General features: G+C 39.3%; 1 protein-coding gene across 3 annotated transcripts in view; it reads left to right on the top strand.

Annotated features, from left to right (window-relative positions):
- Nucleotides 1-26,332, top strand: part of SLC44A1 (solute carrier family 44 member 1) — a 199,739-nt gene that overhangs the window by 87,105 nt on the left and 86,302 nt on the right. For all 3 annotated transcript variants that reach the window (XM_046022434.1, XM_046022433.1, XM_046022432.1), the window contains exons 4-5: nucleotides 7,368-7,504; nucleotides 20,484-20,577. In XM_046022434.1, the coding sequence (XP_045878390.1) occupies nucleotides 7,368-7,504; nucleotides 20,484-20,577 (231 nt within the window). The remainder of the gene's footprint in view (nucleotides 1-7,367; nucleotides 7,505-20,483; nucleotides 20,578-26,332) is intronic.

The following is a 26,332-nucleotide window of genomic DNA, read 5'->3' as shown; positions in this document are numbered from 1 at the left end:
AAATATGTCTGTCCTTTGGGAGCTGATACTCTATGGCTGGAGACAGATGATAAATCAATAAATAAGCAAAATATACAGTGTGTTAGTGAGTGTAAGTGCTAAGGAGAAACAGAAAACAGGAAAGATGGACGACGCCCATCAGAGTGGAGAGAAGCATTTCAGATGGGTGGCTGCCCCACTGTCATTAAGAGGGTGACTTTTGGTTGAAGACTTGAAGCAAGTGTGGGGTCTACAAGTGGCTATGCTGCTCTTTGGAGGAAGAACACTCCAGGCAGATAGAAGTGCAAAGGCCTCTAGGTGCGGGTGAGCTGGAGAGTGAGGGACAGAAAGGAGACCTGCGAGAGATGAGGTCAGATGGGTTAACGTCTCCAAGTGTCGCTGTCTTCATCTGATCCCTGGGCTCTCTCTGCAGCTGGAAGCTGCTTTCAGCTCTCAATGCTGTGCATTTGCCGGAAATGACTATGAGAGTTTCCCTTCTTTGCAGTTACCTGTGAATCAAGGGCCACAGACGTGCTAGCATCGAAGGCTGCCGGACTGGGGAGGCATTTGTTTATCAAGTGCTTCCTCTGGGGACGTTTTTGCCTCTTCCTCATTGAGACTGGGGCGAGGGACAGTGGGAACATGGGGCGCTGCTGTCCTCACCCTCATGGGTCAGGTCACCCTCTGCCCTTTATCTCTGTTCCTTAGTCTTCTTGCCATCTTGGGGGCGTCGTGAACATTGTGCTGTTCTCTCAGCTCCTATCTAGAGTGACAATTTTGAAGATAAATCACTGCTTTCAGCATATTTCTCTCTCTCCACTTGGCTTTGTTCCAGAAAGTAGAGGACCAGCGGGATTTTAGTTTATGTGTGTTGCCTCCGTTTGTTGGGTTGGTGTGTGTTGGGGTCATTTGGGGTTTTTCAGGGACTTGAGTATGCAGGCTTCATAGCTCTGTCCTGTGTCACAGAGCCCTTCCCCGTGCAGTTGGGTCCCACCCCGGTGGGATGACTGGGCGGGCCTTGCTGGCACCCACACAGGAAGTCAGAGGTCTCCTCTGGGCACCGTTCCACTGTGGGTGGAACAGAGACCAGGCTCTCCGAAGTCTGTATTGAGCAATAGGAGCCTCTGTGAGGTTGTTGTGTTTTCCCTTTTGGTGTGATTCACTAATGGCAGCATGCTCTGTGGAGAGCGGCTATAAATTGTAAATTGATACGAGGTAATAATTGGGGAAATGATCAGACTCCATTTTTATTCTCCTCTGGGGGGAAAACGCGTGTCAGGAATCACTAACGCGGAAGGCACCGGTCGGAGGGATTTTTCAGCCAGCTTTCCAGCCGCCGTGCCTCCGTCCTGATTAGAGAGGAGAGAAGCCAAATTTGGCAGGAGGTGGCCAGCAGACGAGTATCTGTTTGCCACTTTTTGCTCCAAAAAGCCTTGCCGCGGAGTTGCCATGGCAGCCGGAGGCAATTTAATGGCAGAGGCTCGGCTCTGGAGCCCCGCCACAGGCGCCCCAGCCTTCCCCTCTGCGGCCTCCCCCCGAGGGGCTGGTGACTCCGGGGATCCGTGGGCCGCATCCTGGGTGCCGCGGAGCTGTCTGGGTCTGCGGTTCGAAGGATGCTTAGGTCGTCAGTCCCCTCTCCTCGGGCGCAGCCCTTTGATGTCCCGTCCCGGAGTCCACCTTATCGAATTACTTGCAGTTCCTTAAATATGCTCTTTCATGCTTCTGTCCCTTTATACATGCAGTTTCCTCTGCCCAGAACGCTCCCTTCCCCATCTGCCTGGAAAATTCCTACTCATTTTCAAAATATGGCTTAGAAACTGCCTCTTGCTCCGTATTGCTTCCTCTAACCCCATATGCTCTGTGCAGAATGACACTGTTTCCTCTGCCATCTCAACCTTGCCACCCATCACGTGATTTGGAATGACTGTATTTTTGTTTCTTCCTCTCTAGCCTGTACGTTATTTGCGTTTAAGAACTGTTTTTTTAAATGAATTTTGTATCTCCAGGCCTAGCCCATGAGTAGGTACGTAATAAATACTTTGTAGTGTTTGTTGAATGAATGAAGTGTTTACATATTATCCTGTGTAATTCTTTTTTTTTTTTTTTAAGATTTTTTTTATTTATTCATTTGACAGAGAGAGAGATCACAAGTAGGCAGAGAGGCAGGCAGAGAGAGAGGAAGGGAAGCTGGCTCCCTGCGGAGCAGAGAGCCCGATGCGGGGCTCGATCCCAGGACCCTGAGATCATGACCTGAGCCGAAGGCAGCGGCTTAATCCACTGAGCCACCCAGGCGCCCCCTGTGTAATTCTTTTTTTAAAAATATTTATTTATTTGAGAGAAAGAGAGGGAGAACAAGCAGGGGGAGCAGCAGAGGGAAGAGGGAGAAGCAGACTCCCCACTGAGCAGGGAGCCCAATATGGGGCTCGATCCCAGAACCCTGAGATCATGACCTGAGCAAAGGCAGATGCTTCACCAACTGAGCCACCCAAGTGGCCCCATCTTGTGTAATTCTTATCATGAGAGCGTAACTTACCATGTAGAGATCAATCACTGTGTGATTGCTCTGTAATTCACTCGCCATTACCTTCATTCTTACTTGGAGGACCAGTGGCAGGAAGAGCAGCCCTTGGAGTCAGTCCCCCGGGGTTCAAGGCAGTGTAGTCTTTGGTTGCTTGCCCAACTCTTAAATCCTGGTTCCCTCTTATAGAATTAGGATGTGTGAGGACAATGCCAAAGATGCTCGGTGGCCCAAAGTAAATTCTTGGTATATCTTATATTCTCCACCTTGCCCTATCTTCCTTGAAGAAAATGAAAGCAAAAGCAAAATAGAAGTTTAAACCAGTGTGAGCCATCTCTGGTAGCTTTCTCTGCCTTGGCTCACTCCATGTTCACTGCCCTGCCCTGAGCACTGCTTCAAAAGTCACCTCTTTCTGTACTTCTTCTTGTCCTTTTTCCTGAGCTTTCATGCCTTATGGCCCTGTCTTCATCTTTGGTGCATCAGTGCCCACAAGTTTACTGTGTAGATAGACATTTTCTTTGGATCTCTCTCCTGTCCTCTCTTTTTGGAGATAAGCTGTTATTTCAAGAATTTTGATTGAAAACTAATTTATTTGTTTCTCGCCTTTAATAGTTCCCAGGAACCATCTCGACTACAATACATACTTATACACCTTACCTACTGTCCTCTGTAGTGTTTGCTTTACAGTTCAGCTTTCCACATGTTTCGCCATTCATCTAACTCTGAAGTTCAAAGCTTGCCTGGGTTGTTTTGCTGTCCTCTTTGCAAACGTGTTCTCGATACCGTGCGATGATGCTGTATGCTTGTCCTATGTGCCAGTGCCCACAGGTGTCTGGGCTATTCAAATGGTGAAAGGTGTTTTTCTCTTGTTGCGTCTCTCCCTACTTTCATTCCCACTTTTGGTATTTTATTCGTTCCCACTCCTCTACAGGATGTGAAACTTAAAGCTGTTTTCAGGTTGTTAGTAGGTCTAGTAAAAGACTCATTGAGGATAGTGACGAAAATTTGCTTTTCACTCCAGTTTATTTATCTGTGACTGTGGTTCTCCACCTTGAAAGGAGGACATGTAATCACGAATCCACGTACCCCAGCCCCTTCCCAGCCGTTTACCCAGTGGCAGAGTCAAAGTAGGCTGTTTTAAGAAACCTTTTTTAGGGTGTCTTATAACCTCTTACCTGGTGTCTTTCGCTTTCTTGGTTTAAAAAAAAACCCACTCATTTGTAGATTTGTTAATTAAAATAATCTGGTCTGCCAATGTCACGCTTATTTGAGAGCTGGGTATTTATTTCATTTCAAAAAAATGAAATTGGAAAATTGAAGTGAAAACTGAAAGGATTTATTTACCTGGCTAAGGGCATTTTTAAATCAAAAGGCAAGAAAGTGCAGTTTTAATGAATCATAAATTTGTCTGTTTGACACATGCACTTTTCCTACTCTGTAAATATTCAGTTAAATACCATTTAGTTAAAATTTAATTACTTATGAACACGTTGCCATGGATTGAATGAACTTCACAATGGTGGAAAAAATATTCAGAGTTAATATAGAACAGTTACAATGATCTGTTATTTTGTAGGAAATATTTTGGGGCTTGAGCAGGTTGGACACAGGTTGAAACTCCAAATCAGAAGGACTAGGTTTGAATTCATGCTCTGGCATCTACTAGCTCTCTTGGACCATGTAGTTAGTCCCTTGGGGCCTCAATTTTGTCCTCTGTAGAATGGTAATGGCCTCTAGCACATAAAGTTGTTGTGAGGATCAAATAAAGTCATGAATGTGCAGTTCATAGATAAGGAAACTGAGGCTCAGAAGGATAAATATATTCCCCAAGGTCAGAGAACTATTAAGAAAGAGAACCAGAAAGCAGGCTCAGATGGGTCTGATCCAGGCTTGGTACAAGGCTGCTGCCCAGTCACTAGGCTAAATCAAGAGTACGCTTTAAGATGCAGAGGAAGCTGGGAATATAGTGAGGACACTTTTGGCCTTGGAGGGGGCAGAATCCTGCAGGACAATCAGCCAAAGTATCTGTTCTCAGCAGGCTATAAAATTCCACTGTCACTGATCCAAGGCCCCACGAGCCTCTGGCAGTCTCTCCTTTTCCCCAAGCCCGTTTTTTTCTGTTGTCATGTGATTTTTCCAGGTATTTCTGCAGGCTTTGCTCATCACTTAGAACTGTGCACTTAACTCCTCTCCCCACCCCAACTGTACTGCCCACCCACCCCCACCCCAACAGATGACGGGATTGTTGTGAGGATTGTGCGATAAGGGGGTTGATGTGTGTAAAAGGTTTATGAATACAGCATCTGGTACTCAATAAATGTTGACTACCATTATTTTTATGGGTATTGTTGACAGTATCCATGGTGGTGGTGGTGGTTAATGATTCCCAAGTTTTTATGACACCTTCCTCAAGGACCTGTGTGTTCCCTGCTGTTCCTTGCACAGAGCCCCAGGCAGGGCACACTCACCCCCAGACACAGGACAGATAGAGGGGGAATCAGTAAGGGATTACTCGCTTCTATACAAAGGTGGTCAGAAAGTTTCCTCCTTGCGCTCCTTGCCAACCATCAGACACAGGAGCAGTCTGAATTCCACTGCCAAATAACACCTTTCTGCTTGGCTTCTTTCTTTCCTTTTATCTATGTAGAACACAAATGATATTGGGGGCACTAGACCAGTTATAAAATATTCTTTTTTATTTTTTCAGTTTGGTGGTTTATAGCTTATCTTTGACCTTCGTGCGGATTCCTGGTCCCTGATCCCTGCTGTGTGCAATATTACTCCACCTGCAAAGGCCTCTCAGGTCCCCCTCCCCCAACATATACACTTCTTTCTTTTAATATTTAATTTTTTTTCTGTTATCCTTTTATATTGTCTATCCTAGCATATGTATTGACTTGATATTTTTTTTTTTAAGTTTTTTTTTTTTTAAGATTTTATTTACTTTTTTGACAGACAGAGATCACAAGTAGGCAGAGAGGCAGGCAGAGAGAGAGGAAGGGAAGCAGGCTCCCTGCTGAGCAGAGAGCCTGATGCGGGGCTTGATCCCAGGACCCTGAGATCATGACCTGAGCTGAAGACAGAGGCCTTAACCCACTGAGCCACCCAGGCACCCCTTTTTAAGTTTTTATTTATTTATTTGAGAGGGAGTCGGAGAGAGAGAGAGAGGGGGAGAGCACATGAGCAGGGGAGAGCAGCAGAGGGAAAAGCAGGCTCCCCCCCAGGAAGGAGCCCGACATGGGGCTCAATCCCAGGACCCATGACCTGAGCCGAAGGCAGACGCTCCACCAGCTGAGCCACCCAGGGCCCCTGATATTTTTGCTTTTCAGTTTTCTCACCTAGTTCTTCTATTTGGTTTTACTTCCTGATTTGAATCCTATTTTATATAGCAAAACAAACAGAATTTAACAATGTGGGAAAGGCTGTTGGCAAATAGATAATTTCGTAAAACCTTCCTTGGACCCAGTAGCATTGAAACCCGTGCTGGAGGCTCTTTAACTCCTCTCTGACATGAAGGCATTCCTATTTGTACCCCCTCTGTTGCTCCACGTTAGACTTTGCTTTTCTCAAATAAGAGTATTTGGCTCTTTCTTTTTGGGCAGATGATAACATCTACAGTCTTTGTCATCTCTTCCACTTAACACACATACATATGAACATTTATTTATTTATTTATTTGACAGAGAGAGAGAGAGAGAGAGCGAGCGAGCACAAGCAGGGGAAATGGCAGGCAGGAGAGAAGCAGGCTCCCCGCTGAGCAGGGAGCCCCAAGCGGGCTTGATCCCAGGATCCGGGAATCATGACGTGAGCCAAAGGCAGATGCTTAACCAACTGAACCACCCTACTTTTTAACATTTTTTTAAAAAATCTGTTTCAGTGTAATTTCTGATGGATCTTTCCTTTTCAAAAATAATAAATGTATAGGATACAGAAGGGATAATTTAAGTTTTGGGCATTACTTTGTTGAAATGTAATGGACCGGGGCGCCTGGGTGGCTCAGTGGGTTAAAGCCTCCGCCTTCAGCTCAGGTCATGATCCCAGGGTCCTGGGATCCCGCATCGGTCTCTCTGCTCAGCAGGGAGCCTGCTTCCTCCTCTCTCTCTGCCTGCCTCTCTGCCTACTTGTGATCTCTCTCTGTCAAATAAATAAATAAAATCTTAAAAAAAAAAAAAAGAAATGTAATGGACCTTCTAATAAACAATATCAGCTGTAGTTATCTCAATTCAAAAGTCATTTACATTTTCTAAAAATGAGACTTCTGAAAAGTGGAAGAAGGTGATTAAAATCACTTTATTCTAACATCCAGAGATGACTACAGTTAAATTGTTGGTGTCTTTCCTTCAAGCCTCCATTCAACTTTATATGTTCAATTTTTTATAATTTTACAATTCATTTTTGTAATTATATATTCATTAATAAAAGTTTATATATCTGTTTTTATAATTTTATATTTTGTATGTAATTATTTTTATTACATAAGTTTATATAGAAACTACAATTTATGTTATATAGCAGTCTTGGGAGATTCTGAAGGCACAAGTTCGGCAAAAAAGAAAACTAATTATTTTAAAAAATAACTTCTAATGATAAAGTATACATTACAAAAATTTAAATATTGGGAAAATACATCATGACAAATAATGAATCCTACATTTCCTCCAGTCCCTACTGTTAATGGTGTATTTATAAGCAATTGATTAAAAAGAAAATTTGTGATTAGATTTGTGAAATATCTGTTCATCTTTGATAAAATTTGTGAAGGAGTATAGACTAGCACAGATGTTCTTTGCTTTTAGGCGTAGTCAAATTGGCAGCGAACCAGAATGTGTTCTTGTGAAATAACGTCTCGATATTTTTGTCTATGCTTTAGGTATGTGTTCTTTTTGGATCCATGCAATCTGGACTTGATAAACCGGAAGATCAAGTCTGTAGCACTGTGTGTGACAGCATGTCCAAGACAAGAACTGAAAACCCTAAGTGATGTTCAGAAGTTTGCAGAGATGAATGGTGAGACGTGAGGCCATCCAAGTCCTTACCCTGGTCACTTGCTCTCACTGTTAAATATTGTGTGTTTGCCTTCCAGTCTAACTAGTGTTAAAGAAATATCAAAGAGCCTTAAAAAGAGAAAGAGAATTGAAACTGCTTTTGGACTTCCTTGATGAAAAAGATGATAGTCACCTGGGGAGCTTGTTAAAACTCCAGATGCCTAAGTTCAGCCCAGGGAAATTCTGACTGAGTAGGTCTTTGGGTTCTGGAAATTTGGTTTCTTTTTGGGTTTTTGTTTGTTTGTTTGTTTTTTGTTTTGTTTTGTTTTTTTACAAATGTCTCAGCTGATTTGTGTAGTGTCTTTGCGCATTTAAGAGTTACTAAACTACTCTTCGTGAAATTGGGTTTTTTCTTTTTCTCTTCCTAAGTATTGCTTAAAAGTATTTCAATTAGTATACTTTATTTTTATCCCCGGAAGAACAATGTAATATATGTCTAGTATGAGAAATTTGAAAAATTCAGGAAAAGGAAAATGAAGTAAATGAAGTAAAACCCAAAATTCCACCTTTCTCCATCTTTCAAGTGTGTTAGTGTGTTTTGCTTTTTTAAATTTAATATTGTCTCATAAGCATTTTTCTAAGGGTAAGGTTTTGAGAAACTTTGAGAATAAACATATGGGGATTAGCTGAGAAAACAAACATAGTTTCCTGATCTCTGACTCCGTTCCCTTGGGTTACTCACTTTCATGTGCTATCTTCAGTTCTCTTCAGATAATTTTATTTTTAACCTGTCTTACGTGGAGGGTCACAAACTTCTAGCCTGTGTTTTTGAACTTAAATGAGGTTTTAAGTTTGCATTTTGTGTGTTGGAATCCCCAGAGCTGACTTTTAGCCCTGCCTGAATTTACAGGCTAGTTCTGGTTCCTCAGAACAGGGGCTAACTCATGCATCCATCGGTATAACTTCTAGCTGGGTAAAGAGACAGCCTTGGAACATAGCTGCACACACACCTCTGCATGGCTCCAGACTCTTCCCTAGGGGTTGCTGGCCTTTTGAGGGCAGAAGGACAGCATCCTTCCAGACTGGCCATATTCTTGTCCTGTCGTTTCATGCCCTCAGCATGAGGTAGTGGGAAGAGCATGAGATTAATGTGACTCTGGATTCTAATTCTGCTGCTGTCCCACTAACTGGCTCTGTAACGAGAGACCGAAGGTATAGCCTTTCTGAACTAGATTTCCTCATCTGAAAAAAAAATGAATTAAATACAATGCCTCCTTCATAGGTGGTTGTGAGGATTAAATAAGATGATGCATGAATCCTTGGCACTTGGTGGGCATTAAATAGGTACCAACTACCCTTCAAGATCCCATTTTTCATTCCCACATGATATCCTTATCTGTCTTGATTTGCTAAGTCTAATACTAGAACTGTCGGCCCTGTCATTATCAGGTTTCTTAGGGAGAAATGAATTATCCCTTTTGGGTTTTTCTAAAATCTGAGACAATGTGAGCATACACAGAGTACACTCTGGAAGATGATGGTGTTGAGTTGTTAAGAGTATAGTCTCTGGAACCAGATTATCTTGGTTCAGATGTTCGTCCTACCACTTACTAGCCATAAGACCCTGGGTAGGATACTTGATCACTAGATGCCTCAGTTTCCCTATTTAAGAAGCAGATAATATTTGTACAAAAACTATTTCATAGGTTGTTACAAGGACCTCATACATGAAAAATGCTTAGAAGAGTATCTGGCAACTAGTACATTGCTAAATACACACACACACACACACACACACACTTATTTATTTATTTATTTATTTATATAAAACTGCTATTACATTACTACTATTAATGTTGTTCCCCCAAAGGAATGTGATAGTCTTCCTGCCTACAGTCTCTCTACTTCTAGCCCCTTACAAAGTGCTGTATTAATGTTGCTAGAGCTTCAATCCTATTAATCCCTTACTCAGAAATAAGTAAAATAATATTTACTCAGAGGTAAAAAGATACAATAAAATAAAACACTGTATGTCTTACCTTGGCATTCAAAGCTAGGATCTAGTGTCAAACTCTCTTCTAACATTCTTCTTGAACCCACTGGGTGTGAGTCTTGGTCCCTTGAACCTGACATGTCATCTGGAGGGCCAGAAGAGAGTTAGTTCCTTGTCGACTGTATTACCTGCTGTGATGACCCACTGGGGAGAAATGCCCCATGCTGCCCTGCTGGTATGTTTATTTCCAGGCCATTAGCCTTCTAAGTGATTATGATACTGAGTATGGCTTATTAAGGCCAGTTTGTAATAGCTTTTTGGTGAGTTTTACAGCTTGGTTTTTTTCACAGTGTCTTAAACAAAGCAGGTGTTCAAGAATATTAATGAATAAATATTATTCCAGAAAACAGACTTCTTAAATTGGTGCCTAACTACACAGGTACCCTTAGGCTTTTGAGGCAGCTGTTTGCAAAATAAGTCAACGTGTTAGGCATAAAAAAAAGTATTAATAATGGCAGCATCAAGAAGCACAGCAGTGGAGGATAGAGAAGATAAATATTTTAAAAGGCAATAGAAAAGCTATGAAATTATAATAGGGAAGGGAGCCTTTGGTGGAGGGACCTAAATACTTTTATTTTAATAGCAACTCTAAGTTGAAAATCCTGAATTTCTCAACAACAACAAAAAAATCTGTGTTGTTCTTTGGACTGGTGACCTAATACTGGATCTGGTAAGATTTAATTCCAACATTATTTTTGCCACTGAGAGAATTCTTTGTCTGTTTTTTACATTCTTTCTTCCCCTTTTGTCTTTCCATCATTTGAGGTGCATATTGATTTGGAAGGAGTAGATGATTTTAAGTTTATGTGGGAAATTTCCAAACCTCTAAGAGAGAATTGTTCAAAATCCATGACAGAGTGGAATGTAAGAGCAAACTATAAAGCTCTTAGAAGAAAACATAGGGGAAAACTTCATGACATTACATTGGCAGTAATTTCTTGGATATGAACCAAAAGCACAGTCAACAAAAGAAAAAGAATAGATAAATTAGAGTGCATCAAAATTTAAAACTTCTGTGCATCCAAGGACACAGCAGAATGAAAAGGTAACCCATGGTATGGGAGAAAAAAGATATTCAAATCATATATCTGATAAAGGGTTAATGCCCAGACTATATGAAGAATTCCTACAACTCAACAATTAAAACAATAACAACCCAATTAAAAAATGGCCAAAGGACTTGAATAGACATTTCTTCAAAGATGATACATCATGGGCCAATAATAAGGACATGAAAAGATGCTCAGTCTACTAGTCATACGGGAAATGCACACAAAAACCAGTGAGATACCTACCCCCTTACACCCATTAGGACAGCTTCTTTTTAGAGAAAAACCCAAAACATGACAAAACAGAAAATAACACATGTTGGTGAAGTTATGGATATATGAGAATCTTTGTGCATCATTGTCAGGAATACAGAATTGTATGTCCTCTATGGAAAAGAGTTTGGAGTTTCCTTAAAAAATTAAAAAATAGAATTACCACAGAGGATTTCTTAGGGCAGTGAAAATAATTTGTATGATACTGTAATGATGGATTCATGTCATTTTTACATTTGTCCATGCCCATAGGACTGTGGACTTTGGGTGATTATGATGTGTCAGTGTAGGCTCATCAGTTGTATAAAATGGACCACTCTGGTGGGAGTGTTACAATGGAGGAGTCTATGCCTGTGGGGGGGCAAGGAGGTATGTGGGAAACCTTTGTACCTTCCTCTCAATTTTGCTGCGAACCTTAATACTGCTCTAAAAAAATCGTCTTTTAGAAAGTAGATTACCATATGGGCCAGAAATTCCTGGGTATATGTATATAGCCAAAAGAATTGATGACAGGATTTCAGAGAGATATTTGCAAAGTCATGTTCATTGTAGTGTTATTCATAATAGCCGAGAGATGGGAGCAACCTAAACGTCCAGTGATGGATGAATGGATAAGGACAACATGGTATATACCCACCACGGAATATTAGCCTTGAAAAACAAGGGAATTATGTCATATGCTACAATACAGATGAAACCTGAAGTCATTATTTTAGGTGAAATAAGCCAGTCGTAGAAAGATAGGGCGATGGTTTCCACTGGCTATAGAATCTCAGTTTTGCAAGATGAAAAAATTCTAGGGATGCCTGGGCTGCTCATTCGGCTAAGCGTCTGCTTTTGGCTTAAGCCAAAAGGGTCTGCTTCTCCCTCTGCCTTTGCCCTTCTCTCTGCTTGCGCGTGTGCACTCTTTCTTTGACAAATAAATAAAATCTTTAAAAAAAGAAAAAAAATTCTAGAGATCTGTTGGGACAACAGTATTCATATAGTTAACACTGCTGTACACTGAAAAACTGGTTAAGATGATCAGTGAGTGTTGTATTACAGGTATTACCACAATTTTTTTTTTAAAAAGGAGAGAAATTCTAATACATGCTACAGTACAGACAAATCTTGAAGACATTGTTAAGTGAAATAAGTCAGGCACATAAGGACAAATACAGTATGAGTCCATTTATATGAGATACTTAGGGTAGTCAGATTCATAGAGACAGAATAGAATGGTAAGTTGCGGGGTGCCAGGGTGGCTCAGTCGTTAAACATCTGCCTTCAGCTCAGGTCATGATCCCAGGGTCCTGGGATTGAGTCCCACATCCAGCTCCCTGCTTGGCAGGAAGCCTGCCTCTCCCTCTCCCACTACCCCTGCTTTTGTTTCCTCTCTGACTGTATCTCTCTCTGTCAGATAAATAAAATCTTTTAAAAAATAATGGTAAGTTGTCAGAGGCTGCAGGGTGGAGAGGAATGGGGTTACCATTTTAGAAGTAAAGAGTTTGGATTTTGTAAGATGGAAAGTTCTGGAGTTAAATGGTGGTGATGTTTGAACAACAACATGAATGTACATAATGCTGCTGAACTGTGCCTTTAAATGGTGTTAAAATGGTAAATGTTTTATTATGTGTATCTTACCACAATTAAAGAAGATCAGGAAAGAGAAAAAGATTCATCTGGATAGTAACTTTTTAAATGATATTTTAAACCTTATTTTAAAATGTAAGGCAAAAGAATGTTTTACTTACCAGACTAAAAAGATACTATAAATCATTTTCAAAGAGTTTTAAGTTTCCATGACAACATTTGAAAGTGCTTTTTAGCACTTACAACTATCCATTTGTGTGGACTTTTATTACCTTCACAAATTATTTAAAATCTTTGTAAGGGAAAGCTAACTTTTAGGTTCCTATAACAACGTTGTAAGAAATGCATTTAATGGGCAAAAAAAATTTTTTTTTCCTCAATTCTTTCTTTTAGACAAGAAAGAGGAGTTTTCTTGGACATTAAAGTTTGTAGAACACCTCTGTTAAATATGTCTGACTAGATAGAAAATTTAGAAGAAACAGCTGGACATGTGATGGTTATGAAAAGAAGCTGCCATTATAAAGAGCTTTAAAAGGCAAACAGAAGGACACCTGGGTGGCTCAGTTGGTTAAGCGACTGCCTTCGGCTCAGGTCATGATCCCAGAGGCCTGGGATCGAGTTCCACATCAGGCACCCAGCTCCATGGGGAGTCTGCTTCTCCCTCTGACCTCCCTTCTCCTGCTCTCTCACTCTGTCTCTCTCTCTTCTCTCTCTCTCTCAAATAAATAAAATCTTTAAAAAAAAAATAAATTTAAAAGGCAAACAGAAGAATTTAAACGAATATAAATGTCTTGAGTTCTGGTCCAGGAGTTGGGTGAGAGGTAGACAAACATACTTTATTATTATTATGGTTTGTTGTTTTTATATGATCCAAATATAAATATGCTAGAGAAAAAATTAAAAATTGCCTTTTAAAAATTAAAAATTGCTAAGTACCATAAGGACTTAGTACTCAACTTTTTTGGTTCTTTATCATTTTCCTGCAGCAGTACATGAATTTCCCGTGGGACAAGATCATGCTTTTCGCATCTGAATATCCTTGCCCTACTACAGGACCCTACATAGTGGCTACTCATGTGTTTTGAAAGAACGATGGATTAGACTTCTCTTTCTCTTTTTTAAAAAATATTTCATTTGTTTATTTGAGAGGCTGGGCAGAGGGAGAAGGAGAAGCAGACTCCCTGCTGAGAAGGGATCCCAATTCAGGGCTCGATCCCAGGACCCTGAGATAATGACCTGAGCCAGCCAGGCGCCCCTGGACTTTCCTCTTCGTCTCTCTTGGCACTTAAAAATTTCTCATTCTCTCACCACATGTTATCCTTTGCTCAATGCTGAATCTGTGTCACTTGCCACCAGCTGGTAAAATGATTAGCTTCATGCTAAGCAGAATTGATATGAATCTTTGGTCATCTTCCTTCTCATCTCTCAGTAATTCGTCTTACTCATTCATTTATCTCTCCTGTCCATCCTATCCGCGTGATTATTCATAACCTTTTTTTTCCCTAAGCCCTCTTGTTTTTCCTCTTTCTTAACCTCCTGCCCTACAGAGAAAACTGAAATCACCTAATGGGAACCTTCCCCTGATTTATTTGCAGCAGAGTGTGAATTCCGTCTTACTCTAATTTTACTTTCCTCCAGTTTCTGGTGAACAGTTTCCTTCTTACTTTATTATCATTATTTTTGAAAACTCAAATAACGTATCCATTGTAGGGGGAAAGAGAATGGCCCTCCCTCAGAAGTTAACCAACTTTATATGGGATTTTCATCTCAACCCAGCCTGGCCATGTCAGGGCGTAATGCTTGCTGGGACAGTCTCTTCCCTTCCTCTCTCCTGCTCTGAGTCTGGCCCATAGTTCACCCTTCGATTTACTCTTGTCTAGCCATTGTTCGGCACAGGCGTCTGAGTCTATTGAACGGGTAAGTCAGACTTAAGCCCTGCCTTGTTTCACCATACCATTTACTAGTACCTACTTTGTGCCACGTACGCTGCCAGATGCTTTCCGTGTCATTTTCTTTCTTTCCACTTGCTAATCTAAATTCTAAACAGCAGTTTAGAAATAAGAAATAAGAACAACCTGAAAGTTGGGGGCCCATGCATATTCTCAGTCATTGCGTATGTGTTACCTGGATGACCTTATTAACTTTTTGCATTACTCTTACCAAACTTTTATAATATCTCATTTGTTTTCCTTAACACAGTAGTACAATGGCAGAAATCTTTTCTTTCTTGTGTGTGTCCTGTTTATAGCATGGGAGAAATCACACCCATCCGGGAGTGCTTCTGCAGTGTACTGTATTTTGTGAAAAGTCAGAGAGTTTTATGAACTACCATGTAGACCATGTTCATACTTTGAGTAGGGCCACGGAGCTGGGTGCTTTCTCGGTGATCATTTCTCTGTCTTTGAAAACCTCGAAAGATGATATGACCCATCAGATAAAATTTATGAATAGAAACAAGCCTTTGATTGTCATTATCTGGGTGTTAGGTTTAAAGTTAGTATCAGTCAACGATCAGTATTACCTTCTTTCTTACCAGTCAGTAACAATATAACTCAAACCACACAGTTATTATGGATTCTTTTTGGCACAGTGAATCAAAAGATTGTACTTGATATCACTTAAAAATGAATGAAATTATCAACCCTAGCAACTGCTTTAATTGCCTCCAAGTCAGAAACCAGCAAGGGAAGCTTGATTGTTAAGGGGGGAAAAAAAATCCTTATATTTGATAATGCGATTTTAAATAATTCCTGCATTCAGCAATTAATTAAGCACCCATGAAGTGTGTGCCAGCGAAACAAACAAAAGGTACAGTTCCCTTTAGGGAGCTTGCATGATAGAAGACAAACTTTTCATTGTCCTCCATAATACCTAGAAGTCTTGCACATAGATGTCCAAAATTAATTCACTCAGCAAATATTTATTATGTGCAGAGTATGTGCTGCTAATAGTGGTTGACGATAATGTCACAGCACTAGCTAGTTAATGGGTACTTCTTGGGAAATACAATATGTCCTTGCTTTTTGTTGGTTCCTGGAAATTGAAATTGGGAATTGTAGTCTTCCAGGGTGTAAATATATCTGCTTTCCTCATTGGAGAGAAGGGTTTAAATTCACTGGACCCCACACAGCAGTGTAATTTCTTTTTTTGTAATGGACACTGTTCTGCATTGGGGGATTTTCTTTTTTTATTAACTACAATTTTCTAAAGTATGTTTTATAAGGAATCTTTTCTCTTAATTTAGTGTAGCCTACAAATATCATTGTGATAGCAAATCAAGCAGAATTTTAAAGCAAGAAGAATTAGCCTCCAACTTACCAAGCCCATTTTGTATTTTTGTTTCAAATAATTTGGTGTTTTAGACCAGTGGTTCTCAAGGGTAATTTTGCTACCGCATGCCCCCCGCCAACCAGTCCTACCCCCACCACACATAGCAGTGTTAAGAGACATTTTTGGTTGTCACAACAGGGGGAAGGGTTAGGGGGAGGGTCCTGGAATCTAGTGGCTAGAAACCAAGGATACTTCTAAACATCCTGCAATGCACAGGACAGCTCCCTACAACCAAGAATTGCCCAGCTCCAAATGTCATAATACCAAGGTCGAGAAATCTGTTTTACATAGTATAATTTGTATACTTTGTATAATTTGTAGTGAGTGGTGAAAATCATACAAACATTATATATAACATGTAACACCAAAATAAGATTAAAAATGAGGTTTTTTTTTTTTTTTTTAGTCATGATGTCTGTTGTCTTCAACAGATGGCTTTTGAGTACTGTCTATGTGCCAGGAGAGACGGGTGCCACATATTTTGAAGGCATCAGGACCCAGTTCTCAAAGAGCTCAATTTCTAAAAATAGAGATAACATGTAAGCTAAAAAAAAATTACAAGATAATATGCCAAGCTTTATAATAGAACTGAGGACTAAATAGCTTTGGATGCATCAGAGAAAGCTTAATGAGGGAGGTGAGGCTTGAGTAGTTTGTAGAAATTCTTTTCAAACTTGAACACTCACTCAGATGGTCCTTAGGAATAGACAATCCAAGCAGAGGGAACAGCATACAAAAAAGCCTGGAAGTTTTTAAACAGCAAAATTGTAAGTAGTTTATTATGTTAAGATAAGGCTGGAAGTCTTAGGGAGAGGCCTGCCTTAGGAGAGCTTTGAAGCCAAGGAGTTTGGAAATTATCCTGAGGGCAGGAGGGTATTACAAGGACCATTTTACAAAGACCATTTTCAAGGCTCTGTGCAGCATATAGAGAAGAGGTTTTGAGATAATCTGTGGGATATATGTTTTTTGCCCAGAGCTTATTGAATATTTGTCTGATTATGATGTTTAGAAATGGCACAGAAGCAGCATTGTCGCCTAGGAGTAAAGGATGTTATTCCTAAATTTGTCAGTGATTGCTTATAAAGGCCTTGAAAGTATTATTTTTTTCATTTGTAATGTTTCGAGTCTGGTGATGGAAACATACCTCTTAGGGGAGTTCTTATAAGTGATACTGAGCTAAAGAATAAATAATTGAATATTATAAGGCATTTGAAAAATTATGGTAGTTAAACATTCTGAGGACTGTGGCAACTGTTTACCAAGATAAATGTTTATATATGGAAGTTGGCTTCCTAAGATCACTCACTTTGAGTAACATTGGCTGAGTTGCATGGATTGCCTCTGGTGTGGTTTAGATAAGCTTTTGTTTTTGGTTTTAGACTTCATTACTCAAGTATGGTTTCCCCTGCCTTTTGCATTAGAAGAAAAACTTTGTCTTTATGACCAAACCTCTTCTGCTAAGTATTGTTTATACTCTCACTATAAAAAAGAGAGAGAGAGATGGATACCACCTTAAAAGTGTTCTCTGAAAATGCATCAGCTAATAAACATGAAAAGAGAAACAATTGCAAAATGCTTGCCATTACTGGATTGTTTTAATGTTCTGCATTGAAGCTTCTCTCTCCATCAGCCCTTTGAGCAGGAAGCATTATAAGGTTTCTTCTGATTGTTACTACATTGTAAAGATCTTTTTCCTTTAATCTATTTAGTACAGGATCTACTTAGTACTGGCCTATGTCCCAGAATACCATCAGAGATAAGGCTATTATCCTTTCATTGAGCATTATCCTGGGAAAGTATTTATAAAATTGAACTCTTTTGCACCTGCTGACCTCCTTTTTTAAATGAAGAAAGGGTGGGGACAGAGATTATGTTCACTGAATTCAGATGGGGCAGTGTGTTTGACGGTGCTGGCACAGTGCCTTAGTTAGGCCCTTTCATATTGTGCAAATGGATTCCGTCTTAGACCCTGAAAGAAAGAAGTTGACGATTCAGATCGGGAAGTTGATGATCCTGTTGGGTGCTCTGCAGTGACTGCCATGGTTGCTGTGTTTTTCCTGAGCGGTTCTGTAGTCGGACTCCAGATATTTCAGGATTAATCTAAAATGTTTGCTTGCCACTGCTGTAACGGTTTCTCTGAAACGGCTGTAAATAGAATCTGGTGGCATTATCTTCAAAGACAAAAGACTAATTTTAGAAGAGGTTGATATTTAATATTCATGCTTAACTTAAAAATAAGTCATTAACATGGAAAAGGATGTTCTAAAACAGTTTCAGAAACTTAAGTTTCCTATTGAATCTATCTTAAGAAGTGGTGGAAACATGCATAGTGCCATGTAACTTTCAAGTGTCTCTTGTAAAATACCTTACGTTGTCAAGGGGAGCCTGGGTGGCTCATTCGGTCAAGCATACAGCTCTTGATTTCCTCTCGAGTCATGATCCCAAGGTCCTGGGATCCAGCCCTGAGTTGGGCTCCCTGCTCAGCAGAGAGTCACTTCTCCTTCCTCCTCTCTCCCTCCCCTGGCATGCTCTCTGTCTCTGTCTCTCTCTCTCAAATAAGTAAGTAAATACTTTTTTTGAAGTTCTTTACATGCGTGCCTGGGTAGCTCAGTCGTTAATCGTCGCCTTCGACTTAGGTCATGATCCCGGGGTCCTGGGATCGAGCCCCACATCAGGCTCCCTGATGGGCAGGAAGCCTGCTTCTCCCTCTCCCACTCCCCCTGCTTGTGTTCCCTCTCTTGCTGTCTCTCTCTCTCTCTCTCTGTGTCAATTAATTAATTAAATGAATAAATAAAATCCTTAAAATAAAAAATAAAAAGTACCTTACATTGTCAAATTACTTGAATTATCTTTATATAAAATAGATGCTACTTTTTTTTTTTTGTAAGTGTGATATCTAGACCCCAAATATTTAAATACTTAGCAAGTTGGTTGCTGATTTGAGGGCAGTATTACTGAATTAAATGCAGGTTTGTGACTTTTTAAAAGTTCTTTTGGCTGATAGGACAAAATATAGATGAAATAAAACCATTCTCAAGGTTGTTTGTTGTCCTGGCAAATCTTTTTTTCTGTATTCTCTTGAAGTTCTTTCTTAATCCTCACATGACATTTCTATAATTAGTTCAATGTTAAAACCTGCCGTTTTCACTTCACATTTTACTTTAAACTTTTTCAGTGGTCATATGGTGTGAGAGTCCATTGTTACTATAATATAAATACAGAACTATTCTATTTCTATTTAACAATAAAGCATTTGACCAAATTAGTAATCTGGTAGGAACTGTAGTTAATAAAATATAAACAGGTTACATGATAAAAGTGCAGCAGGTCCTCAGCAAAATTAGAACTAGAGCCTAGGTCTTCCCAATTAATGATACCTATTGTATGATGAACCTGACAGTATTCTAGTTGCTATGTTACAGAATTAGCCGGTCAGTAAAATAAGACTTATCAGAGATTTGATGGACTTCATGCATCTGAATTTTCTATATTATTGAGACACATATTAGCCATGGAGACCAAGAAATAGATGCCTGCTTGCATAACCAATCTGTGATGGAATTTGAGCTGTTTTAAACTATCTGAAAACTGAGAATCCTTTTATCAATTTGTTTAGTTTATTTGCAGTTAGTATTTCTTGCCTCTTAAGTGAGGAAAAAGTATTGTCGGAAAGCGTATACGCTATATGCAGTCATTCAGTAATGGGAAGCATGGGAAATAGGGACAGGACAGCACGAATAGTTGAGGATGGGTTTGTAGTCTAAGAGATCTCAGAGTTCAGTCCCAGCTCTGCTGCGTAGTAGCTGTGTCATCGTGGGCAAGTTCTGTACCTTATTGCTTAGCCTCTGTTTCATCCTCTTTAAAATAGGCTCAATAGCACTTGCTTAAAAGAGTTACAGTAAATACAATTATTATATGTATGGGGTGAGAGGAGAGCCTTCCCCTTCCCCACCAGTGACTTTCTAAGAGTTCCCAGCATGATGAAGGAGGGGCCAGGCCTAACCCTAACCCTTGTCCATCCATACCCTTCTCCTGGACTGAGAAACTTGTGTGGGGACTAGAACCAGTCTTGGGAATGGGCTGCTCTTGGCCTGACTGTCAGAAGTGTTGGGGCTGGCCAAGACGCTTTGCTTCTTCAGTAGGAGAATTTTGTCATGTTTCTATCGTTCTGTTATTTGGAGACACACAGTTTGGTCCGTTACAATGAAAAGTTGACTTAAAAATATATATATATATGTATATATGGCAGACACTCAGTAAAGGTAGTTCTAGTACTTATTGTTGTTATTATCCTTAATATCATTAATTAAAATTTGTACATAAATTATCCAAGAGGAATCAGTTTTGGGTTTTTTGGTTTTTTTTAAGATTTTATTTATTTATTTGACACAGAGAGAGAGACAGAGCGAGGGAACACAAGCAGGGGCAGTGGGAGAGGGAGAAGTAGGCTTCCCACCCAGCAGGGAGCCCGATGGAGGGCTCTTCCCAGGACTCTGGGATCATGACCTGAGCCTAAGGCAGATGCTTAACCACCCAGGTGCCCTGAAGAGTCAGTTTTAAATGATTGAAGACAGATACTAAAGACCAAATCAGATTCTTATTAATTCTATAGTGTTTAAATTAATATGTTGAATTAATATTAACATATAAAATAAATACAGTGAATCAGTGAGAGAACTTGAGGCTCTGTTCTGCTAGCTAACATCCAGCTTTTCTTTCAACAGGATCAGCACTATGTAGCTACAACCTAAAGCCTTCTGAATATACAACATCTTCAAAAGCTTCTGTTCTATGCCCCAAACTACCAGTTCCAGCGAGGTAAATTTTACTGTATTTTGTTAACTTGTGATTTTTGTTTTTGTAGGTAGATTTTAAACTGTATATATTTTCCTGGGAAAGAGTCACTTGAGGATGCCTATTGCTCAGGTCCAATACTTTTATCACAAAATTTAGAAAGTAGCACTAGAAATGACAGCATGTATTTCATATCTTAAAACACACACACACACAGAGGCAACTAACTTTTTTCTCATTCTCAGATTTTAAATTTCTTTTGGGGGCTTACTTTTTTTTTTAAATGCCATAATTTTTAAGAATATACAACTGCTGAGTCATTGCAGAATCTATAGCAAAATTAGAAGCCAAGTCTCGCAGTCTCCAAAGATTCTTTGAAGTTCACCTTAGTAATACTGGGGTTATTTTTTAATTTACTTTGTAAATTTAAAAAATATGCCAGTGATTATTCTCCATACCTTATTTCAGGCTGCATCTTTTAGGTACATTCTCTATAATAACACACTGTGTGCCTTACCTTATCCAAGGTCTTACCCAACAAACACTGATTATTTCAGTACCTACTGCATATAATGGATACAAAGAAGAGACAGGAAATATTCTTTACAGGGATCTCACAGTAATTATAAGGGAAGCCAACTTTAAAATTATAAATGGTTTTTTCAATGAGGAAATAAATTTGCAAGCATTGTAGAATATGTCCCTAGAATTAGGTAAATAGCATTTGGAAGCATGTCTCGTCTTGAGAACTTTAAGTGTATATCAACCAGGTATGACATGAGTCAACGTCACCAGGAATACTGAATTGAAGCCACTTTTATTATAGCTTGGAATATTATAGCAAGCTACTGATTAAAATGTTGAGACCGATCTTAGTGTGCTTTCCTTTGGCTTGCTAATGGGTATAACTTGTGCTTTATTAAGTTGAATGAAATGTGGAAATTTCTGTTGAAAAGTAGACAAAGGATCTGTCAGTTTCGTTGATGTCCAGCTCTTTTAGTCTTGTCAACTTGCTGTTGGAGTTAGAACGTAAAGCCTACAGAAATGAAAATAAAGGGACTATTTTAAAAGATACTAACAAGTGGGACCTATAAATCGTAGGTTTAGACATATACGTAAAGAGACCCCATTTGTGACCGTTGAGAATATTAGGGAAGCTGTAACAGTAAGAAAAGGAGGTCCTTTGAATAGAGTCTTTGGAGAAAATGTATCAATGTAAAGACAAGAAAGGCTCTGTCCTCTTATCTACTCGAACTTTAAACAGCCTGTTTTAAATGCCTCTTATGAGTATAGAGTCATATTTTAAGATATAAACATAAAAGGATAACCGGAAAGCCTTGATGCGAGGATGAGGTTGCTCTGTACCTCTGTAAGGGTGGGGCAGGGGTCAGGTAAATCCTCCTTCACCTCTGACCCCACCCTTGAGGGCTGCCTCTTTCTGGTATTTCAGGTGTTCTGTTCTTGGCCATACAGAGCTCACACATCTCACATACGGCGTCCTGAGGGGTATTCACTAGAAGATAAGACATAGTATTAAGGGCTTGGGTTTTAGACATGGACAGACTTGGCTTCTAGCAAGATCGTCCACGGATGTCTCAGTAGTCTAAGCTGCAGTGATGACCCTAAACCATCTGAAAACTGACAGTGAACTCTGTTTATACTTTATTTAAAGATCCTCGGGTTTTATTTAATTTAGTACATCACAGTCTAACGATCTTATTTTTATCTGAGCTCAGCCTGTTGGAAAGCAAACAGAGAAGTAACAGTTGATAGAAGAAAATCAAATTAGGACCTGGTGAACAGCATCATTTAGCCTTTGGCAAGCAAAGTGCAAAGATCAGAAAACAGTGAATTTGTTGTAATAAAAAACTTGGGGCAATACCACATTTCCCACCTCACATTAGAGACCACATCTTCAAAGATGAGTAAGATCTAGTCTCTGTCCTTAAGAAGCTCTGTCCTTTAAAAAAACAAAAACAAAAACAAAAAAAACTACTGGTTTTGGTGACTTTTTGTATACACCAAAAGACAGGCCGTAGGCAAAGCATGATGCAGGCAAATGGCCCTTAGCATCGTTCAGGTCTCTTTGCTCTCCTCCTAGGAGCACCCTAGTGGGACAGAAAGAGCTGCACTTTGAGTCCAGCTAGGCCTGGGCGTGAATGCCGTGTCACCACCTTCTCTTTGTCAGCTTGAGCAAGTCTCTTCACCTGTCTGTGAACCAAGTGTCCTCACGTGTAAAACGGCAATATTAATACCTCTGTCTTGGAATTGTTCAGAATTAAATAAGATCATATGTTTGAAGAATCCATTATTGTGCTTGGCATCTGGCTTAGGGAGTAATATTTCTCTTAAGCTCTAGAGCCTCCCCTTTCACCCCTAACCTTCCTGGGTGCCTGGGCACCTTCTGCCATTGAAAGCAATGCCTGTTTCTTAGAGAAAAGCAGTTATAAACCAATTTGCAGTAAAACACTAATACCACATAATTGCCAAATGGGGACTATTCCTAAGAGCTTTTGAATTTTATTTTATTTTTTTTTAAAGACTTTATTTGTTTATTTAAGAGAAAGAGAGAAAGCACAAGCAGAGGAGGGGCAGCGGCAGAGGGAGAAGCAGACTCTTTGCTGAGCAGAGAGCCCAACATGGGGCTCAATCCCAGGACCCTGGGATCGTGCCCTGAGCCATGACACTTAACCGACTGAGCCACCCAGGTGCCCGAGCTTTTGAATTTTGAAAGCAGATGCCTAGAAAGGACCATGTTTTATCCAAATTTATAACTATTGGTGACATGATGGAGCGTGGTAGCCATAGGGAGACTAGCCCTTATACCTAAAATGCTTAAAGTTTTAGGTATAGTTAAAGAAAACTGCAGTAGTACAAACAGATTACGTAAATTCAGTAAATTAACCAAACATTTATTTTGCTATTGCTGGATGCCAGAAAGGATATTAGGTATTGGGGAATTAAAAGCATGATATAGACATGAGAAACTAATAGCCAAGAAAAAAAGTGTTATCTGTTCATCATATTTTTAAAATAAAGGATTACACATAAATTAACACTTGTTAATCATCTGTTGAGTGCCAGTCACCAAATTAAGCTTCTCATGTGTTTTGTCTTATTTAATCTTCACAAAGCCTATAAGGATATTGTTCCTAATTTATAGATGAGGAAATAGAAGATAGGAGAAGTTAAAGGGCTTGTGCAAAGTCATATAGTTAATTGTTAGAAATCAGATATTTAATCTAAGATCTTGTAAAATCTGTACCACAGTTTTATACTGATGTGAGTGTTATCTTGTTAAATACATGGGATGAGGTGAGCTTAGGGTCCTCCTACTGTGCCATCTTCCCCAAGCAAAGTCCTATACCTATATATTTTTAGATTAAAAAAAAAAAAAAGAAAAAGATGAGGGCCCCCTGGCTGGCTCAGTTGGTAGAGAGCACATGATACTTGATCTCAGGGTCATGAATTCAAGCCCCACATTGGAATTGGAGCCTACTTTTAAAAAAAAATTAAAGATTAAAATTTAAAAAAAAAGAGTACAGGAAGGAAAGGAGAGAAAATAAATAAAATGAAATATATGAAAAACCACTAAGTATTGCCATTAGATTCTTGATTTATTTTCTACATTTTCTGGGCTATCAAGAATCCTTTCTTACTGTTCTTTATTAAGTAAAATTTTTCATTAGAAATCATGTGTAATTGCTTTTTTATAACCTGAAGTTTTAAGATCATTGTGTGAGATGCAAACTCCTGTCTTCTCTTATGAAGGCATATGGATAAGAGATACTAGACATTGTTTGTCATCGGACTTTGAGGGAGGGGAGCTCACTAACTGTGATAGTCTAGACTTAAGGCAAATAGTATGTTTGCCAAGGTAAGATACAATATCCCTCTGAGCTAATTTTTAAAAATCTTTAAAAGACTCATTATAAATTCATTTTGTTCTTATTGACTAATGTTTCAATAATGTGAAACAGCATCAGTTCCTAATGGAACTACATTTTGACTTCTTAAAGATTCAATATTCTGTGGGCTTCAAAAGGTATAAAAAGGTGCTATAAATAGAATTCTTTATGCTTATCCTCTTAATTAAGAAACACAAAGTGTGTCATTTAGGTTAGACACTAAAGTAGAAAAGCTCTCACATACGAGGTTCTCAGAAGCATTCTTTTCTGAGAGTTATATGAAATCAGCTAATTCGAATTTGTTATGTCACATAGAACATAAACGATAAAATAGAAGAAAGACCATTTCAATGCCATGGTTACTTAGTTTTTTGGGTTTTTTGTTTTTTGTTTTTTAACAAGAATGTCATTTGAGTATTAGAAACTCATGGCTGGTTGTTTTTGTTTGGGGAACAGTAGAGGAAAAGAATGACAAAGAAGTGTAGTGCTTTTTACTTTAAAACTAACTCTTGGGGCACCTGGGTGCCTTAGTGGGTTAAGCCTCTGCCTTCTGCCCAGGTCATGATCTCAGGGTCCTGGGATCGAGCCCCACATGGGCTCTCTGCTCGGCAGGGAGCCTGCTTCCCCCTCTCTCTCTGCCTGCCTCTCTGCCTACTTGTGATTTCTCTTTGTGCCAAATAAATAAATAAAATCTTTAAAAAAACAAAAAACTAACTCTTTAACTTTTTTTATTACTGTGTCTAAATACTGTTTTCTCTTTTATTTGACTTCTATTTCTGATATTCCCTACCACTAAGAGCAATTTTGACCATTTTGACCATCAGCTAGACAATGTAATCAGTCTGTGCTCATCTTATACCTTCAAATTTAGAGCTGTCAGGTTTTTTTTTTTAATTGACAGAGATTAAATTTTAAGGCACTGTCGTTACATTGCTTTAGTTCTTTGAAGGAGACTTGTAAAAGTACTCTTTCCAATTAGCCAAGAGTTTTTAGATATAGTATAAAAGTGACTTGAAAGGGTAAGAGAACAGGTATTACTCAGCATTAACTCTTAAATAGAAATGAAAGATTTGAATTTTAAGAATATAATCCTTCCCTTTCAGCCATCTATCCTTATTATAAATCTGAAAAGCAGAAAAACATGAATGCTGCTGGATATGCTGCTCCTATTGGTTTAGAATCACTGACTTATGGCTGGGCTCCATTCCTACTTATTATTATCGTCATTACTCCTACTGTTTTAGCGAACGGTGCAAATGTGTAATGTTAAAGGGATCACCCAAGGCTTTCGAACTCGTCCAGTTTTGTTTTCTGTTGTAACAGACCCCACTGTCTTTTGGAAATGATCCGTATTTCTCTTTGAGCCTAAAACTAAAGCAGCATTCTGCTAGGATATGGGAAGTAGATGTGGAGTTGCCTCTGGACGGAGGGATAATACTTAATGGTTATATGACAGGAAAATGGAAACAGAGCAGGGCCAGAAAATTGGTGGATATCGAAAGCAAGAAAATGGCATCTGTATCCTTAAGGTAGATACGTTTTATGTTCAAGGTTGGAGGCAAGTGAGTTAAATAGAGGCTGCACCAGAAATGATAGGGTTATGAGTAAAGCAGCTGAAGGTACAGGTAATTGTAGAGCAGAGAAGATTTTGGTTTTGAAAGATAGAGAACTCAGGGTTTAGTTAAAAATAAGGTTAGAAGTCCTTAGAGACATTAACCTGGCAGGGACATTACCTAGATAGACAGCATCAGGAAGAAAAACAGTTGTAGGTCACAACAAAGTTTTCTTGTCCAAATTAGCCACCATTGACTATGAACTTATGGCTAATTCTTTTGATGCTTTCCTGTAATATTTCTGAATAAATCCATTTC

This window comes from Meles meles, chromosome 11, assembly GCF_922984935.1.
Source record: "Meles meles chromosome 11, mMelMel3.1 paternal haplotype, whole genome shotgun sequence".
In the NCBI taxonomy this organism is placed as follows: Eukaryota; Metazoa; Chordata; class Mammalia; order Carnivora; family Mustelidae; genus Meles; species Meles meles.
This window is presented reverse-complemented; position numbering and strand designations above follow the sequence as displayed.